Raw genomic sequence first — 20553 nt, forward strand, 5'->3', positions numbered from 1 at the left:
ATACCTGCCAGCTTTAAGAGACCGAGATATTTTAACTACGCCAGAGTTGTTGAGAACTTTTAGTCATGTTACACGGTAGAAATTCGTACGTACAATGTACACGACGTCTGACGTATGGCGGGAGAACCGAGTCGACAGAAAAGACAAAGAAATGAAAGAAGCGAATGAAACAGATGGAGAGGTGGGCAAGAGGAGAGAGGGGGGGACAGGAAAGGAGTTGAGATGAAAGTCTGTCAGAAACAACCTGACATCAAGATTCAGACTGTGGATTGGACTAATGCCTGCAGGAAACACTAGCAGGCTTTATAGACCAGAACAACCACCTTTGTTTCTTCTAACAGATCCCCCAGAGGGGCAGAGAAGTCTGGGCTACCATGTCACTGTCTTTTGTGTGTGCGTGTGTGAGTTGTGTATTACCAGTTAAGCTTGCTTCCTTTCTAAAGCTAGTACATAACGACCAGAACACAAAGACTCTATAGCGTTTATGTGAATGGACACTCTAAACTAAAGCTAGAGCATGCAAACAAAGGGTTTTCAGCGTAATGAACTCCATTAAAAATGCAATGTGTTTTTGCTTATCCGACATCCCAGACAGAGGCAAAATCAGCTTAAAAAAGTGTCTACACAACATTCAGCGAGTGGTTGCAATAGTATTTTATTTTGACTCATTTTTGCATGTGTTCATGAGCTTTTCTCTCTTATGATGGCCGCAATAAAAAACATCTATGGTTTTATTCGAGCAACAAGTGCAAGGGAGGGGTAAGGGAAAAGAGTGGCCTTCCACATTCCTGTGACGACTAACTGTAAAACAACAAGGTCTATGACCATCTAACACATTACCTTTGGTGAATAATTAAACTAAACACCTTCTCACGATTAGTGCTTAGACACCGAAACCGATACAAAAACACGAGGGCTAGCCTGGACAGGCGAGCTGAAGAGTGTCACAATTTGATTCCTTCTCGAGCCCACACCCACAACACACGCAAGCAGCGCTAAACGCACACCTTACTGTGCTATGGGAAACATTACACTACAGACAGCTGAAACCGCGCCAATTAAAAAAAGACAAGCTTTCACTTGAACGTGACAAGCCTTCATAAAACTTTGATGCTTCGCAATAGCTGGCCACTATTTGTATTTGACGCGAATAAAATGTTTTTATGGACGTAAGCCCTGTTCATTCAGGTGCTTGTGTTTACAGGAATTACCTCAACAGTAGCACTTCCTGTAGAGCTTGGTACCCTCTTAAAATCAGCGTTATTATCCGAAATGGTTTTACGGTAATCAGAGAAGCTTGTGAAAAAACCTGGTTACATGATCTCTAAAAAGCAGAGTTCATACAATAACATCTGCCTGTGGAGAGAAAAAGTGTTACAAAAGATGTGGTAGGGGAGGACTTGGGGGGAGGGGGGGCTTTTATGATGAGTCTACTCATAACAGACTAGCTTTTCTAAAAGCTACAATTATTTTTTTAAATAAAGGGCATGGCTATGCGTTCTACTGAACAAAAGTTCAGGAACTTCTATAGGGTGGCTAGTACAATTATGAAGGAACAAGTAACTTCTGACCTCATTGTGACTCATCCATTGGGGCTTTCATTTTTCAGGTGATGGCCCATATTCATTCTTGCTGCATGCAGTATATATCATAACAGAATTCTAACATTTAGCATACTGAGTCAATGCAGTGGGTTGTTCTGCACTGGACAGTTATATCCTGTTATTCGTTTCTCTGGTTCATGACTAAGATTTACATGAGTGGATCAGGGCAGAATGTACTGCCATCTAATAATTCATGTTTCTCAAATATATGTTGTACTTTTAATGTAATAATAATGTAATACAATACTGTAATACTCACATTAAACTGCCTAAAGTGAAGTGGACAATGCAAGTATTGTGCAAGAGTGTCACTGCAGTCTTTGGAAAAAATGTGATATTTTGAAGTTTCATGTGTGATGCAGTAGTTCTGAAAGAATAGGGTATAACTACTGTCAGACGGAGAAGTACCTTTGAAACGAGCAATAAATACCACAGAGTGAAACTAACCCATTTGAAAAACACTGGTATGAACACAATCTAACCAACCCATGGAGGTTAAAAGTGCTTTTTAAGAACAGAGTACAAGTTTCAAAACTGTAACTGTATCCCATTTTATTAATTAAGAGTTTTACTTGAGATGGCAGTACTAACATGTGCAAAAACAACAGCACCTTGTTCCAACTTCGTTTGGCCATCTATATCTGATAACTGATAAGACTTACCACAAGGGTGTGAACCTAGGCCTACGTCAGGAACCGAAGAGAAAGGTCTTTTCAAAAAGAACCACTTTAACGCAAACCATTTAATATTCACCGTTTTCTCCCACATCTTACTAAATAATAAAGATTTGTTGGTAAGTTTCCACGTTCTCGAAACACATCCTAAACTGTAAAGACGACAACAGATCTAAACTACGATGTGCATGACTATACTTACGTTCAAATAAGCTGTGTATTTCATAGGATGTCGGGATCCCGATTTGAACAGCTTAATATTCCCGATTTGTTCGAAGACTCTCAGTGTTTGAATTACACTTCCATAACACTCCGAGCTGTTGTCAAAGTTAATCCACACTTCTGTTCCTTCTATGTACAAGTTTTCGCGTTCGCTTTCGAACACTACGTCCCATCGTCACTTACAGTTTCACCGAGTCCGTCATGGTCCTCGTTACAATTTGTTATTTGTTTGAATCGTGTCTCTCAGCAGGTGTTTTTCCCCCCCTGTTGAAGTGCTCTTGCCCTCGAGTATCCCCCTAGAAAGCTTTCAGGCAACAAACCCTCCGTGCACTCCTCCTCTTCCTTTTCTCCGCCCACCTCCTCAACCTTTTCCTTGATCCACCTGTATGGAGCATCACCGGAACGCAATAAAATTGCCGCGGGAAAAAACATATATAGAAAGCGACACCGCACCGCACCGCACTGTTCTTTAGTAACAAACTTACTCAACTCAGTCACTAGTAACAAACTCACACTCACTAAAACTCACCAATGAGTCACCTCACTAGGGTAATGAATACATTGTTTACTGGCATCATAATTTATATAAACCGCATACCGAGAGAACATATGGGAGGAGGGGTAGTCACAACTCAGACATTTGTGTGTAAGGACTTGCAAGAATGGGCAAACAGCAGCACGGCGCTGCATTCCGCAACACTTCAAGAAAGGGAATCAGGAACATGCAGTAAGGTGAATAAAAAAGAAACATTTCTCTTAAAAGCACATGCAAATTGTACTGAAGATGTTAAGACATCTAATGAATGGCGAATATGTTCTGCTTTTACATGCATTCATTCCTGCAAGTGATGGTGAAACCGGGTAGTAGGTGTTTTAAAAAAAAAAAAAGTAATTACCATTACCCCCCCACCCCACCGTCTCGTCTCGCCTCCTGTCGGACCAGTTTGGCAAGATTTTTATACTTTTAAAACACACATACATAAACAGATACTGTACCAGGAAGTGAGTGTGTATGTCATCTCATCTACCCTCAACTGGATTACTCAAACACAAGTAATCTATCACCCTTCACAACAGAAAGTGATCATTACATTTTAAAAGAACCTGTGAGATTCATGATCAATCCACTGATGTGATAATGTCACTGTCATGGCAGGACTCAGAGACTAGTACCAATCACCTGTAATGGAGTTATTTATGATGGCCTACTGAATATGGCTTAAAGACTTGTTACAGAGGAATTAGCACTAAATCTGTCCCTCCCCCTCCTTTTTGACATATCTTCTCATTAACTCAGCCATAGATACATTGTGCATTTATCTTCATATTCAACCTAAAATACACTCACCATTCACTCCATTAGAGACATCCACCCCGGACCTACACTCTCTGGCCATTTTGAGGTACACATACCTTATAGGCGCAATATCAGTTTACACCCTAATTACAGTTACTACAATTACAGATTGTAGCCCACATGTTGGGATGCACAGTTTTGCAGCAGTCTCTACCCAGTTCATCAATACACAGTTTCTGACCACATGACCGCTGTGGACAGAATGTTGTTGGGGTGACAGACAATTCTGAACACAGCAGTGACAGTGACATGATAGTGGCGTGACAGTCTGTGTCGCACTAATACGAGTGTATCAGGCACATCAGTGTCCCCGCGGTGCTGAGAGTGGTCGATCACCCAAAAATATCCAGCCAACAGCAGTCCTGTGGTCGGAAACTGACCACTGATAAAGGGGTATTGGGCGGCCAACACAGATTATGTATGGCAAGACATGGGCTGTAGTTTCTAAATGTACATCAATAAGGTAGGTGTTTCTAATGAAGTGGCCGCTGAGTGTATGTTGACCTAAAACAGTAATACTGTCATCCAAAGTTTGTATTATTCCTTAAACACTCCTTAAATACAAGTTTTGCCGAAGGCTTCGTCTCACCCTGTGAAATTTCCAGGTCAGTGTAGTCTGCAAACAAAATGTTAGGTGTAGATAAGCAAAGTAGTTAGTCAAACTGAAAAAAAAAAATCAGAGCTTGTTCGTCACATGTATGAAACTAAAGGTGAAATTTGATATCCTGGCTTCTCTCTCTTCATCTGACTCAGCTGAAATTCTTAAGATGATACACTTCAGGTACCTGCAGCATGGTGAGGATGACGTATGTTGTCACGTGTGAGGTAGTGATCCTAATCTCCTCAGGTGCCAACAATGCTTCTTTCTAGAGGAAGTCAAGACATAAACACATGTTAGCTATTTTGGTCTATTCTGGGCATGAAATAGCTGACTGTCATTTTATAGCGATAACCCTAGGTTTGTGCACATCAGTGAGGTTGCACATGATGAAGGGAAACAGTCAAGTCTACATTATGAATAAGTGTGTGTGTGTGTGTGTGTGTGTGTGTGTGTGTGTGTGTGTGTGTGTGTGGATGTACACAAACCCGTGTGTTGAGTTAATACCCCAACACCACAAAGTAAGTGTATGGGGTGAGCAGATTCCATGAGACAGTACTTCAAGATGTAGACGAGGCAGAGAACCTTAGGAAGTTGACCTAATGGCACAGAGCTGTAGAGTCTAATGCTCCAATCATTCCTCTGATAACTGCCCTTTTGCCCTTAAGCAAGTCACTTAACCTCAAGTTGCTCTGTGGGTTGCTGTGAGATTGCATCTTTGTAGCCCCATCAGCCGTTTTGAAAAAGGGCCAGAGGGCTCTCTAGCCATTACATGATGAAACAAAGAAGGAGAGGAAGTAAATACACTAACGCGCTTCAAAGACAGCAGGAAACTAGTGCTGATTAGCATAATACATCCAGTCGCATACCTGGACAGGTGAAATGCTGAGGGACGTTCACTGATGACATCATAAAGCGCAGCGGAAGCGGCGTGCCTTCGTTTGAAAAAAGCGACGGTGTTCATTGAATGTGGCTGAAATCAGTATAGTGCCTCTTTGGGATTATCTGCATAAATTGCATTGAAAACAGTAATTATTGTTGTAGCCATTTTGTTTAAACATATACTGGTAGAAAACTACATTTAAACGGTGAGTGTGCAGTCGATATGTCAGCACAAAGGCCGAATGGGGTAAATGTTAAGGTGCAATTATATAGCCAAGTAGCTCGCTAATTAGCACGTTAGCTTGTACCTATGCTAGCGCTACAATGATAGTACCATTCCATCACAGTCCTGGTCGTTGTCACAGAGTAAATAAATAGAATATACACGCATTCCGTTTTGTTAATCGTTACAATACCTGTAGAGCCCCAGCCCAATTGGCTAGCTTGGGGTTTAGGTGCAGCTTCAAGGTTGCTAGCGGGCTAGCTATGTGCTAACTCATTAGTTGAGATAATCATCAGGTTTGTGAACACGTAGTTTTCACATTACTGCAAAATGTGAAATCCATACTGATGAGCGTCGATGCAAAGTCTCAGAATGATTAGCATTTTTTACTCAACGCTTTTATTTCCATCTAAAGGAATAGCAAGCTTAAGTCTGGTTGGTTGCACACGCAATATAGAGTGAACTGGTCGTATTATGAGCTAGCATCGTTGTACGGTTTTTCGAAAGTGCGACTTATTTTTTCATCATACAAGTTAATTAGGCATGGGATCGAAGTTTAGATAAACAATTATTCAGTCAGCATGGAGTTGCACCGCCGTAAATATCCAAATGATAACCAAGTCAATTTCTAATGTAGGCATATGCAGTGATTTTACCTTGATTGGTAAACATCATTCTTACATTATAGGTTTTACAGCAAGTCCTATAGGGTTTGCTTATTTTTCGCTATAGGTTTCAAGAAGTAATCATCAGTGCCATATTTGATTTATGTCCTTATAGGCAACGAGCTGGCGCAGGTGGTGGGGTGCCCGTGGATGATGAGAGACAGCGGCGGAAGCTTGGCACAGAACCGCTGGCAGGGGGAATTGGCACTTGCTGTGGGCCAGGAGGGCAGTGGGGGCGGGGGAATGCCCGGGGGGCATCTTATGGACCCCAGCTCCCCTCCCAATGCCCCCAGTCCTATGCACCTCAAACTGGGCCACAAAGAGAGAGTGTGGGGAGATGAATACATGGAGCAAGAGGCGATAGAGGAAGACGGATACGAAGATGAAGACGAAGAGGGAAGAATAGATTTCGAGCAGGCTCCTTTGGAGGAGGATGATGACGGAATGGAGGACTGGCAAGTTCCACATCCCTTCCTTCCAACATCCTTAGGAGAGCAGCAGCATCAGCACCACCTGACTCTGCAGGAGGATCGGGCCGAACACGAAGCGGAGGACTCACCTGAGAGCCCTCTGCGAGTCAGGCTGCGCGGGCTCCGACAGCGGCGGATGAAGCGCTGGAGAAGACTCCGCGCGCACGCCGGGTTGCGGTTCCGTCTGGCCCAGAACTGGAGGACGTGGCGCCAGCGTGCACAGTGGGTCGGCTCCCTCGGACACGGGAAGGCAAGGCGGTGGCGCCAGTACGGTCTCTACGGAAACAAGCAGAGACGGCACGGCAGCCTGAACAGCCCGCGGTTAGGGACCGCTACAGTCAGCAAACCTGAGACAGGTAAGGATGCTTGGACAGGTCAACGCGATTAAAAGAAACGGGACAAGTTTCGAAGTCACGATCCTTAGCTTTGGGCGCAAATTCTCACAAAATCTGTCTCTGGTACCAGGGAGCGCGTCGTATTCTGTTTGATGAACCTTTGTTGTTCATTTGCTGTTTTATTATCATATGATACAGCATTTTTAATGAGTTTTACACGGGTGATCCAACAAGACAGACATTGTCATTGGGATGTCCAGCAATCTTTCACAGAGTGCGAATTACATCCTGACACATAATAAATCTCTCTTTCTCTACAGAATCCCGATTATGCGGTGTGAACGGTTACCGAGGTGATTCGCAGTCCAGTTCATCCGTCAGCACGGGGGAAACCGGAGGACGAAACTTCTTCTCCATGCGTGAGAAGCCCAACAACCAGCCCATGGAAATGGCCCTCAGAGAGGAGCACATAACATGTGTCCATGGTAGTGATCACAGTCTGTATATGTACAAAGTAAAATTAAAATGACAAGGTATAGCATGTGGCTGAACTTTTCTACCGTTTTCATCCGTGAAGTGTTTCAAAAAGAGATCCATATAGAGTCCTTTTTAAGTCCTTTTTTAATTATCTTGAACACCTGCTGTGAGCAATTATGAGTGGGTTAAACATGATCCCAATTAATCCAGTAGCACTTAAATAATTATCAGAAAAGAAATGTGTGTAAACTGCGTTCAAGCATGGTCTTTCATGTTTTTTTTGGTTTTTTTGGGTTTTTTTTAATGCTCATTGTCTATTTTTTGGACATAAGGTTTACATCTCGGAGATCAAACCATTCTAGGGAGCTATGGCGACTGGAATGTCTTTGTGTTCCCTGAATTGTATTTACCTGAAAGGATCACTGTTCCGTGTGACGTTTTTCCCGTGTGACACGTTTCCAATAACAAATCGATTTAGAATCACCTCTTTACGAGACCTGAAAGTGCTGTAAAAAAAAAATAATGATAATATCGTGGCGCTTGATTGTAGTAGTGGCAATTTTAAATAGTTTTACGAATCGTAGGTTTAGAAAAGAAAACTAAAAATCCATTAAAAACTTAAAAATCTGAACAGATCTGCCTGCTTTAGCAAAATGGGCTGAAATAGAAATCCAGCCCCCCCCCCCGCCCTTTGAGTGTGTTTTATTGCTGAGGTCAAACCTGTGTCTGTTTAGGGATTTTGGACGAGGCCCTCCAGCAGTACGGAAGCCTGATCCCCATCCATGCTGACGACATCGTGGAGCGTCTTCAGGACATCTTCAGCGAGAACTTCTCACAGCCTCACAGGTACGACGCGCGTCCCACCCAAGCCCTGTTCTTACAGAGACGCAGAATACGCATAACTCTTTACCACCTTCTGAAAAAAATGCACACGCATTTTCATGTGTTTGATCATGCACCTGATAGGTCTTGTAGCTTTGATACACTTTTAAGTCTGACATAACAGTCATATATACGGCAATGAATATTTTAAAATATTGTGGGATGCATAATAACCGCTGGAAAAGTTTACAGTTTATGACTACATATTATCCCATCTAATTTTTTTGTCTCTGTCAAGTGATACCTGTCTCTCTAATGTTTTTAATGTCTCGCATACGTACAGGAAAGCAGTGGTTCAACACCTAATCCAGTCCTACCAGAGGACATCGGGCCCTGCCATGGTGCGAGGGTTCCGTGTAAACTACAAACGCCATGTCCTCACGATGGATGATCTTAGCACCCTCTATGGACAGAACTGGCTGAACGATCAGGTAGAGTTTAAGAGTTTATTTGTCATATGTAGGTTACCACAGGGTCAACGGTACAATGAAATGTGTGAGACAAGAGAAACAGGTCAACTCAGCAAGAGCACACTGGTCATAGAATAAAATAAAGTACAGTAGGGTTTTTAAAATAAATAAGAGTAAGACACTAGGAGTGGAATAGAGCAAAAAAGGGGATTTAAAAAGAAAAAAAATAAATAAATAAGAGTAAGAGAGTGGAATAGAATATGAAATATACACTATGTACATGCGAAGGAGCTTAGGATTAAAATAAAATTTAAAGTGGCGAGTGTGAGCAACAGTATTGCACATGGGGGATGTACAGCTTTATGTACCAGTGTAAACATGAAGTAATCAGTGTGCAGCAGTGCATTGAAACTGCAGTAGGCAGTGGACAGTGCAGTAGGGTATGATGGAATTAAAATGAATCGGCCAGACCAGCATTTCCCGTCCTCCTCCCGGAGGCCCATAGTGCCGCTCAGATGTCGGACTAGGTCTCTGGAAAATGGCTTAATGAGACACTTGCCTAGATGTTCGCGTTGTTCTGCGTAACGTCCCCTGAGAGATGTTTTCGGGCTGTAAGTGACCAATTTGCTTGTCTTTTTTTTTTTTTTTTCAGGTTATGAACATGTATGGTGATCTAGTGATGGACTCTGTGCCTGAAAAGGTGAAAATGCACTGCGCTTTTCTGAACAATATCACATTTCTCCCAAATGATCCTTTGTTCAGCCCAATTCATTTTAGAAAGACATTTTGTCACTGAAATGTTCTAATTCTGATGTAATCTGAAGGCTGGTTTGTTGGCATATGACAGTGTCTTGTTGTGGTTAACTACTTCTAGAAAGCAGATGAGATGGAGATTGAGATTTGAACGGTTTTCTGCGAACACGGATATGAGTTAACTGATGGTGTCTTCCCCTGGTTTCTCAGGTTCATTTCTTCAACAGTTTCTTCTATGATAAGCTGAGGACAAAAGGCTACGAGGGAGTCAAACGGTGGACAAAAAATGTGAGGGACGCTGTTTACGCGTCGTAATCTTTACAATTTTTGCTTTAGCGTCTTGATTTTAATGCTTCGCTACCTTCATCCGTGAATGACTGTAGAGCGCTAGGCCACCCGCTAAATATTGCTCGGCATTCCTGTGACCGCTGCAGCAATGAAATATTGTCGGTTTGACTGACGCGTGACCCGATATGACTCTTCCTGCTTTGCATTTTATCTCCGTCGTACTTTTACATCAGGTGGACATCTTCCAGAAAGATCTTCTGCTGATTCCCATTCACCTAGAGGTTCACTGGTCGCTGGTGTCCGTGGACATCAAACGCCATGCCATCACCTACTTCGACTCCCAGCGAACCCTAAACCGACGCTGCCCCAAAGTAAGGACCCCCCCCCCCCCCCCACACACACACACACACACACACACACACACACACACACACCACGCTTAATCTGTTTGTGTCTGGTGTGCGTCGATGCTGTCTTTGTATAGGCGCCGAGTTTAAAAGGAAGGGAAAAAAAAAAAAAGTCGTTAAGTTATTGCTGTCTTTATGGTTTGTTTGACACAGTATTGATGCATTAATAACCTGTGGCCCCTTCCTGTTTTCCTCACCTCGTGTTTTTTTTTTTTCCTCCTAGCATATTGCAAAATACCTCCAGGCAGAAGCTGTCAAGAAAGAGCAAAAAGATTTCATGACAGGGTGGAGAGGGTTTTTTAAAATGGTGAGTCACAGAGTTATACAGCCGTTTAAGACAAGGCTAAAAGTCTGTTGGTAATTAGAGCTGTTTTGAATACCACCCATGAAATGATGCGTTTGGTAAGCCTGAGTTTGTTTATGGCAGCAGTGGGGGTGTATGTGAGGCTTTTTTTTATAGTAATATAATTTGTTGTTCTTCTTTTGTGTGTGTGTGTGTGTTTTGTTGTTGTTTTTTGTAGAATGTGGCCAGACAGAACAATGACAGTGATTGTGGGGCATTTGTCCTCCAGGTGGGTCTTGGCAATTTTACTGAACTGGTTTTGAATGAGTAGTTTATTAGAGGATGACCAGACCTGTGCAGTTTTGTAATGGTATATTCTTAGTTGATAGATTGGGAATAATATGTAAATATTGTAGTGCCAGAAAGCTTGTGTGTGCAAGAATGACCATAATGTAAGAGAAGTATGAGATCAGCTACTTTTTCTATATGTATGCAGGCATGTATGTAGGTGGGTATCGATTCAGCAACTTTGAAGGAGAGTAACTGCTGTGAATGCATCAAGACATTGCATTTGTATGGGATTGCTATGCACAATATCAGATTATGACATTTGACATATGACATTATGAACAGAGTCTGTTTTGCCCAGGGTAATTACACGGGTCAGGGTAATTGCTGAACATGGATTTTAAATGTGTTTTCCAGTCAGGGAAAGTGTTCATTTTAAATGCAGTGAGTAAATGGGATAACACTTTACACAATTTAACTCGATCGTCTGCACGAAGAGCAGAAAACACGTCACCTACATGAAGGCAAGGAAATAACTGATGGGTTTGAGGATACTTAGATGCGCAAGCATGGAAAGTCATTGACAAGTCATGCAGTGTTCAGTGTTTCTGAGAATAGTAATCATGTATGCTTTCTCACGTTAGCCTGACGTTCTTTCTGTGTCTATATATGTTTGGTAGCCTTTGTTTGATTGATTATTTTCGTAACCCAAGAGTAATTATGTTTGTTTGTTTGTTTTTAACCTCTTTTTGTTGTAGTACTGCAAGTGTCTGGCTTTGGGACAGCCCTTCAGCTTCAGCCAACAGGACATGCCCAAACTGAGGAGACTCATGTACAAAGAACTGTGTCACTGCAAGCTCTCACTGTGATGTCCGTGGGAGCAGTACTGCAGTCAGGAGGAAGGAGGGGGGAAAAAAAAAAAAAGAAAGGAAAAAAAAAAAAACTCTCCAAATGTTAACATCTGTCAAACATCCCAGAGAGACTTTATACTGAGGATATTGTATCCTTGTGTCATTACACCCATCCATACTTTTTTTTTTTTTTTGTACACATTTTGTGTCGTTTTGTACTTTTGTTTCCTTGTGGTTGACAAAGGCCAACTCTGCCATGACGGTTACCATCTTGATGCATTGCATTATGGGGACATGTTAGAACCTGGGGGGAGTGGCGTCGGACCCATCCCTGAAACAACCTGAATAGAGAATCTTGGGAATGAGCTATGATTTTCTGGGGAGTTTTTTTTTTCCAGGTTCTGTTTGCCATGTGTCCACAAATGTGTTGATATAGTTTTCATCAACGGTGTCAGGAAGAGAAGGACTTTGTTTTAGTTTTATTTTTGAATAAATCATGTCTTACAGAATTATTGAGTTTTGTAGTACAAGGCACTCTTGATTTTCCCTAATTGTAATTTCAACAGTTCTGTATAAGTTTGATGTCTATAAAACGTCTGCATAACGTGTGTAAGTACCGAAAATGAAATGTGATATTTAGACTTTGAAACAATGACTCATTTGCCGAGTGTCACTCTTACAATATCACGCCTTGAACAACGGGCTATAGACTCACCAGACTTCAACTCAACTTTAAATTGACATATGTTATGTGCAACAAAAAAAAACTGCGTTCAGACGTTATTATCACAAGATGTAGTGTCGATGTCATTATGACTCAAGAAATGCGTCATTACATCGGGGTCCTAAGAACAAAGAGGCACAAGTTACAACATAGAGGGAGGGTCGTACGATAACCGTAAATGACGAAAGTGCGGTACGTTAGGGGCATGTACGTGTTTCATGACAAATTTTTATAACTGATCAATGACCAGCTAAACTGTTCGTTAACTGTTATAGCTTAATCTTTTCCAGGATTTAATTACGGGAAATTAGGTCCTAGATAGCAAAAAGACCGATTCTTTTTCCATGAGACCAATGAAATACGTATTAATGTCGCTGTTGTCTTTCAGCTGTTTTCTGTAGGCGGGATTTATAGTAATCCCACCTCCCTTTAGTTGTCACGAGGTAAAGGCGTGACTCTTATTTTGATTGGCATGTAGTACAGCCTATGAAATGTCAACACAGGTATTCCCGGTTCTGATTGACTTGGAACCTCAGCAATCAAGACAGCACTTTTCGCGTCACATTTAAGTACTTACCACATTTCCGCCATACCATTCTTTGTGATAATGTCGGCTGAACACGATGATAGGTAAGGCACTGACCGGCATTTAGTCGAATTCAGTATTTCATTTTGTGACATCGAAACTTTTATTGTGTGGTGATGTGAACCGTTTGTGCCTTTCGATATTTCTGAATATGTGTACGTTTTGTTGCAAATTTGCTTGCGAATATCGCTTTTTAGGTCATGTTATAACGTGCTCGATAGCCGGTCGAAATCTTAGAAGCCTTTAAGCACTCCATGTAAATGTAGAAAATCTGAGGTTTTAACTGTCTTCGAATTATTTGTCCGGTATATTTGAACTAGTTTTCATGTTATAAAACGTTACGTCGCCGGCACTTGTAGAGCAACGTGTGTTTCAACCTAGCTAACTAGCTAGCAAGCTAATTCCGTTAACTAGCGCGGGGCCGGCATGACTGCACAGCCCTGTACGCACATGCTTGCCAAGTTCACCTGTTCGTCGCCAGTTCAAAGCACAATGAGAGAACTCATGTGATGCAGTATAAATATATTGTTTCGCTCGTTTCCTTAGACATATTTCGAAATTTCTTAGCTCGTATCAAGTAGTGAAAATGGGCCGATCGGCTTTACAGTGGCCATATTTCACTCGTGTAGAATGTCCTCAGTGAGAGCACATGGTCCGACATTCCCTTCTACCGGGGAAGAAGAAAGAAAATGTCAGTTCGGCCAAGCTGGGCAATATCCGGAAGCATAATTCCGCCATAAACGTTCACCAGAGCTCTGTACGATTCCATTTTTTAACCAAGAAACATCGCATAGTGGTTTTTAATTTGTGATAAAGGCTTATTTTACATAGCTGCGTTCAATCACTGTTCACCGCTTCTACACACATTTTAACATCTGACAGGTTCTGTTCGATGGATTATTTTTAAGTTTTATAGTATGGTCACTGAATGATACTCCTAAATTTGATAGACACGGGTGTGGGAAGTGAGGCGAATAGACAACCATTTTTGTTGCCGGGAACAAAAATGGCGGCCTCTGAGACTTTTTTTTTTTGTTGAAGAAAGCCGACCGCCCCCATACGACGTGTCGACAAAAATGCAGCGAACCGTCCATCTTAAAAACGAAAACTGTTCTACTCATATCAAAAGCAGCTTGTCTCTGGTCCAAGTCATAGGTTTTCGTAATGTATTCTGTGATTAAGACATGGGAGGTAATTTTATTGTTTGCTCAAGCATTAAATGTGGTAATGTGGACTGAATCTGTGATCTACTATGACCCTAATCAAGCTGGTCACGCTAATTTGCATGGTTTGTTTTATATTGCCAAGTCTCAGGGGAATATGCTAATGACTTTTTTTTTTAATTTCAGTCCTAGAGACAATGGCCCAGAGGGCATGGAGCCAGATGGAGTCATTGAGGTGAGTTTTCATTGATTTATTTTGTTTTAAGACATTCAGGCCCACTGAGTACAATGTGATCACATGGTGCTAGAATGGAGCTTCTGGTGTTTCTTTGATGCAAGGCTGATATTGTAAAGCTGGGAAAGAAAATAACAAATGTGCTCTCTCTCCCATTTCAGAGCAACTGGCAGGAGATTGTCGATAACTTTGATGACATGAACCTTCGCGAGAGTTTGCTCAGGGGAATCTATGCTTATGGTTTTGAGAAGCCCTCTGCCATCCAGCAGAGAGCGATTCTCCCTTGCATCAAGGGTATGTATTTATGTTTATGTACTGTATATGCTTATTGTATATGTATTACATTTAAAACCTGTGAGGGATACAGAAGCGATCTCATACGAACATGTTACCCCTATCAACTGGGCAAGGCAGTGTCTCTGTGGCACTAAGACCTATATCTGTTAGGGGAAGAGTAAATGAAGTCCATATTCATCCCAGTCACCTCTGTGTAGTGAGCTAATGGCTGGTTCATGCTATGGGCACATACTCTGAATTAAGGTTGTCATTGTTTCTTTGCTAGCAAAACGAACGTGCGCTGATCTTGAACATTTGTGCGTTTTCTTTTCCCAGGGTACGATGTTATTGCACAGGCTCAGTCGGGCACAGGGAAGACTGCCACCTTTGCCATCTCCATCCTGCAGCAGATTGACATTGAGCTGATTGGCACCCAGGCTATGGTCCTGGCCCCGACCAGAGAGCTTGCCCAGCAGGTAAGATCCAAAATTAACTCTCTTCCTTCCAGATGACTTGGCTCTCTCTCCCAGCCGGAAGCAGGCTAACCAAAGCCTTTGAGGTACTCTCATGAGTTTGAAAGGTTGTCATGCTCAACATGGCTGTACCCTTATCAACTGGGCAAGGCAGTGTCTCTGTGGCACTAAGACCTATATCTGTTAGGGGAAAAGCAAATGAAGTCCATATTCATCCCAGTCACCTCTGTGTAGTGAGCTAACGGCTGGTTCATGCTATGGGCACAGACACACTATAGAAGCTAACTGTTCTCACTCTCTATCATTACTCGTTATACTCTATTAGTGACCTGTGAGTCCTGATGGACTTGTGGCCTTATGCATTTCAGTTGGATTAATGAATAATTAGTGACTCATTAGCTGGACTTTAACAGCTTAATAAGTATCATGAGTAACATTCTGTTTCTAACACGCCCCCTGTTTGTTTCCTCAGATCCAGAAAGTGATCCTGGCTCTCGGGGACTACATGGGGGCCACCTGCCACGCCTGTATCGGAGGGACCAACGTGCGGGCCGACGCCCAGAAGCTGCAGGCAGAGGCACCCCACATAGTCGTCGGCACTCCCGGGCGCGTCTTTGACATGCTCACCCGGAAACATCTCTGTAAGTGAACGTTTCGCCCAATTCAGGCCGGACAAACGGAGCGGTCGACGCTTGACTCGATAATAGCTTCCGTCTCAAGCTGGTCGTGAATCGTAGAGATATTTGTAGCGGGTGAAGAGAATGAATGACAGAAGTAAAAGGCTGTATAATGATGATATCCATGCGTGTCAACTGACCCCGGTGCCCCCTGCGGCTGACAGCTGTTAACCAGCGTTCTGCTGGCTGATGTGTCTGGGGCCGCAGGACTCTGGGGACGTGATCAGATCTTTACGCGGCTGAATACAGCAATTCCAGTGTATAATGGTTTTTTTTTTTTTCCTGCTAGACTTTGACTAGGTCAAACAAGTCATGAACGTGGGTTTGGGTTTTTGTTTGGATTCGCTCACCTCGTAATCACGTCAGCTAACCGCCACCGACGTAATTTGAGGCTCAGCCCACTTCCCTCGCAAAATCGCCTCTTTGTTGAACATACTTGAGGTCTTTGTGTTTAATGCCTTTTTTTTTCTGTGTCACCAGCCCCCAAATACATCAAGATGTTTGCGCTGGACGAGGCTGACGAGATGCTGAGTCGCGGCTTTAAGGATCAGATCTACGAGATTTTCCGCAAGCTGTCCCCCAGCACTCAGGTACGCACGTTGACCGCGGTAATTCACCTCGCTTTGCCGTGTCTCACTTCAGTGGGCGGGCAGTGTCTAGTGCTTTCTAAAGTGTTCACTGGCAAGTGTGTTCTCTGAGGACGCATGGGCTCGTTGTCCATGCAGACATTAATTTGAGTAACATTAAATAAAACTCTTGATTATAATTGGAGTTGACTAGAGCTGAGGTCAGACAGGTGAGGCGACGGCACCGCGATTTCTTCCCCCGCTCTGATCCAAGATCCCTCTTCCCCGCAACTCCGTGTGTTGTTAAGGGAATCATGATCGTTGGTATAGAATACTAACTGTTCTCCACAGTGAGTGGGTTTCCCTGTCCCGCGTCACGACTATAAAGCAGTTGACATTTTTGACGTCAGCGTTGCGTTAACCATAACCGAACCGTGCGCCGCGCGAGCGGGTGCTCGTGTCGTCGGCGAACGGCTTCAGTCACGCGAACAAAATCTGTCTCCCCCCCCCGCAGGTCATTCTCCTGTCGGCTACCATGCCCCAGGAAGTGCTTGAAGTCACCACCAAGTTCATGCGTGACCCCGTCCGCATCCTGGTCAAAAAAGAGGAGCTGACCCTGGAGGGTATTCGCCAGTTCTACATTAACGTGGAGAAAGAGGTGAGTGCTGTTCTAAGAGAATTAAGAGAATTTCTTTCTCAGTAGGACTGTTGAACCAGTTTGTTAGTTATCTTTACCGGTCATTCATTGTCCTCCTTAGTCTGCCCTGATGAGGTACAGACAATGCACGGACTCTGTTGTAAGAGAAATGTGCCACTTACTGAGAGCGTTCTGCTTTAGTCTGTTCAACGCGAGTGCTTTCAGTAACTAACACGGGCTGAGGAGGTGTTTTGCTGTTTCGTGATGATCCCCATGCGTGTCAACTGACCCCAGAATCCTCACCAGGCATCGGTGTCCAGTGGGCGTTCTGCTTCCTGGTACACTAGCGCCTGTCGAGCTCTGGGGCAATGATCAGAGATTTAATGGCTGAAAACAGCGCCCTCTTGTGCTTTAACATGGTAGTGACCACTTGGTGGTGATCTGAGGACAAGAGAGCTCAAGTGGATCCTCTTACATATTATCTGAAATAAAGAACCCCTCTTAAACTCCTGAGCTGTTAATTGTTCCAACTCGTGCTTTGAAGAAGGTCTGTAATGTTGATGTGGCTCTCTGTTTGAAGTCTATTAATGTTTGGGTTTTTTGTTTTTTTTTTAACCCCCCCCCTTTCCCCCTTTTCTGTATCAGGAATGGAAGCTGGACACCCTCTGTGATCTGTATGAGACACTGACCATCACTCAGGCCGTCATCTTCATCAACACTCGCAGGAAGGTGGACTGGCTGACTGAGAAGATGCACGCACGAGACTTCACAGTCTCTGCCCTGGTAAGAGACATCCCTCCACTAATCACTAATTACCTTTTTTTTTTTTTTTTTTTTTTTCCTTACCCTTTAGACTTTCTTATGATTTTACTACTATTTTGACTCAGTTATTAGAACTTCTATTTTTTTCTTTCCTCTGTAACCCCTATCAACTGGGCAAGGCAGTGTCTCCGTGGCACTAAGACCTATATCTGTTAGGGGAAAAGTAAATGAAGTCCATATTCATCCCAGTCACCTCTGTGTAGTGAGCTAATGGCTGGTTCATGCTATGGGCACAGGAAATCAGTCATCAGACTCAAACTCTATTGCCCTTTCAGACTTGTCTTACAGATAAGTCGGTGTTTGTGTTAATCCGTTGGGGTGTGGTGCTTTACAGTCTTGAACTTAGTACTTTTGGATCTCTTACATAATTCAAATAAGCTTAGAATTATACGGGTTTAGCATTAATGTGCCCCAACCCCCCCATAAACTGGGAATGGCCTTGTTCTAGGACTCTCCTCTGACGCTGGCACTTTTGTGTGGTGTTCAGATTGCAAGCTGATTTGTGTAGACCTCACTCATGGCGTTTCTCCCTGTGTTGCAGCACGGTGACATGGAGCAGAAGGAGAGAGACGTGATCATGAAGGAGTTCCGCTCCGGCTCCAGTAGGGTGCTCATCACCACTGACCTGCTGGTGAGAATCTGACACCACCCCCCCCCCCCCCCCCCCCCCCCCAACCATCTTACTCTATCCAACCCCACCCCCCCAAAGATCCCTCTCCCCTCAGCTGCCACTGCTGTGCAGGGAACGAAAGTCTTTGGAACAGTATCACAGCTGTTCTCCACAGTGACTGGGTGTCTGTGTACCTTTTCACGACTATAAAGCAGTTGACATTACAAAATGACACACGTCAAGTTTACCTTTAACCTCACCCCAAGCCGCCCCCCCCCCAAACAAGTTATCCAGTTCCCATTTGTCACGACGTAACCTGTTTAGGAAAGCTGTTCAATACAGCAGTCTTGCTGTCGTGTCGAATGCCAAATCCAGCCAATGGAAATAACTGTTCTCTCTCCTGTTTTCTCGCCAGGCCAGAGGCATTGATGTACAGCAGGTGTCCTTGGTCATTAACTATGACCTGCCTACTAACAGAGAGAATTACATCCACAGGTGAGTGCAGCGCACCAACAAACCCCCCAGTACCCTTTTTCTCTCGTCCTCGTTACGGCGGACGTTTCCGCTCGTCGCCGTGCTAGTATCTGTAACGTTGTTTTGCGTTCAGGATCGGGCGAGGCGGACGTTTCGGCAGAAAGGGAGTGGCCATTAACATGGTGACCGAGGATGACAAGCGTACGCTGCGAGACATCGAGACCTTCTACAACACCACCGTGGAAGAGATGCCCATGAACGTGGCCGACCTGATTTAGATTGATCCCGTTCCTCACACTTTCCTCTTGTATTCGTGGTTTTTTTTTTTTTTCTTTCTTTTTTGGGGGGGGGGGGGGGGGGCTTTTTTTTTTTTTTTTTTTGGGTTCCCATTTGCATTTTCCATGTAGAACTTGACAATGTCTTGTAGCCCTGTTTGACGCCACTTGAAAATCAAGTATGGTTTTTTTTAGGACTGAAATGGACTGAATTTTTAGAGAAAAGCCAAATCAATAACAGCTGCTCCCAAGCAAATTTCAATCTGCACTCATACAGCTGGGAGTCTGGGATTGTAATGGGGTGGCGGGTGGGGGCATTAAAGATTATTACTAGGTTATTGAGATCAGATTTGACAGTCTGTTTGTGGTCCATAGTGATAATGAGATGACTCCTAAAATTTTGCCATTGCCGATGTGTAGTCTCAGGTTACCAAGAGAAAAAAAAAAGGAAAAAATGTTGCAAAATATAAATTTTTTTTCTTCTTTTTGCTGTGTGGCATTCCATGTAGCACTACATTTTGCTGTTGCTGTGTGCACTTGTGCAGTGTCAGACCATATTCAGTTATAGTGGCTATAGCATCACCAATTCAACCCATTCCAGTATTTGACAAACCAAACTACAACTCAGTTATGTCCTTGGGTTTTTTGGGGGGGGGGGGGGGGGTTTCTTTTTTGAGTGGGTCAGTCAACCAAACAAACAATTGTTGCGTTCAAAGTTGTGATCATGAATCAAATTGGAATAGTTTGCTGTAAATCTTTTTTTTTTTTGTTGCTAATTTACTTCTCTTCATTTACTTCTTGTATAGGCTTATGCTGTAGTGGTTTTTTTTTTTTTTTTTTGGTATTTTGTACATATTTATTCTATACCTCTATGTATGTATAGAATATTTATGACAGTCCTTGGAGAAGGGGGGGGGGGTCAGGTGGCTCATGGCATTAGTATAAGTTTGACAGGGGCCTGATGGTCACCACCAGACACTGTACTCCACAGTTTAGTGACCTGTCACATTCTGGATGTACTGTGGTGTGTCTATCATGTTACCTACCTCACCAGAATGTGGGAGGGGTCTTATACATAAAGGACCAAACTGAAAACAAGAGAGAATACAGAGATTATACAGAGGGTGGGGTTTTTTTCTGCTTTGTTTAAAAAATGCCTGTCATTTGGGGTTGGAATTGTGGGGCAGGGTCTTAGGATGTGAGGTTTACAATGGTCAGTGCTATTTTTTAAATGAATTTATGAAAAAATGTGATTGTTAACCTTTTTTTGAAAAGCAGAAACAGTGTATTAAACGTTTTCTACATTGGATTCTGTATAGTATTTATTTTAATGGTCTTAAATAAAGGTATTCTCCTTTTTAACAAG

General features: G+C 43.1%; 2 protein-coding genes and 2 non-coding genes across 5 annotated transcripts; all 4 read left to right on the top strand.

The window, feature by feature from the left end:
* The first annotated feature begins 6363 nt into the window (after window positions 1-6363).
* Window positions 6364-12178, top strand: senp3b (SUMO specific peptidase 3b). The gene is made up of 10 exons (XM_030780242.1): window positions 6364-7051; window positions 7351-7515; window positions 8242-8353; window positions 8673-8820; window positions 9452-9499; window positions 9763-9840; window positions 10074-10211; window positions 10471-10554; window positions 10769-10819; window positions 11577-12178. The coding sequence occupies exons 1-10, from the start codon at window positions 6376-6378 to the stop codon at window positions 11685-11687; spliced, it is 1611 nt and encodes a 536-aa protein (XP_030636102.1). The 5' UTR covers window positions 6364-6375; the 3' UTR covers window positions 11688-12178.
* Window positions 12179-12996: 818 nt separating this feature from the next.
* On the top strand, window positions 12997-19246 carry eif4a1a (eukaryotic translation initiation factor 4A1A). Of its 2 annotated transcripts, none has more exons than XM_030779806.1 (11): window positions 12997-13023; window positions 14329-14377; window positions 14539-14671; window positions 14990-15129; window positions 15599-15767; window positions 16284-16393; window positions 16884-17027; window positions 17652-17789; window positions 18370-18459; window positions 18854-18933; window positions 19046-19246. In XM_030779806.1, the coding sequence occupies exons 1-11, from the start codon at window positions 13001-13003 to the stop codon at window positions 19188-19190; spliced, it is 1221 nt and encodes a 406-aa protein (XP_030635666.1). In that variant the 5' UTR covers window positions 12997-13000; the 3' UTR covers window positions 19191-19246. The 2 variants fall into 2 exon arrangements, with proteins under 2 accessions (XP_030635666.1, XP_030635667.1); XM_030779807.1 differs by having other exon boundaries at window positions 13001-13023; window positions 14335-14377.
* LOC115817702 (small nucleolar RNA SNORD10) lies at window positions 15911-16050 on the top strand. Its single transcript, XR_004025492.1, has one exon. It is a non-coding gene; the product is annotated as a small nucleolar RNA SNORD10 (small nucleolar RNA).
* Window positions 17263-17401, top strand: LOC115817700 (small nucleolar RNA SNORD10). The gene has a single exon (XR_004025490.1). It is a non-coding gene; the product is annotated as a small nucleolar RNA SNORD10 (small nucleolar RNA).
* Window positions 19247-20553: the final 1307 nt, after the last annotated feature.

This window comes from Chanos chanos, chromosome 7 (genome assembly GCF_902362185.1).
Source record: "Chanos chanos chromosome 7, fChaCha1.1, whole genome shotgun sequence".
In the NCBI taxonomy this organism is placed as follows: domain Eukaryota; kingdom Metazoa; phylum Chordata; class Actinopteri; order Gonorynchiformes; family Chanidae; genus Chanos; species Chanos chanos.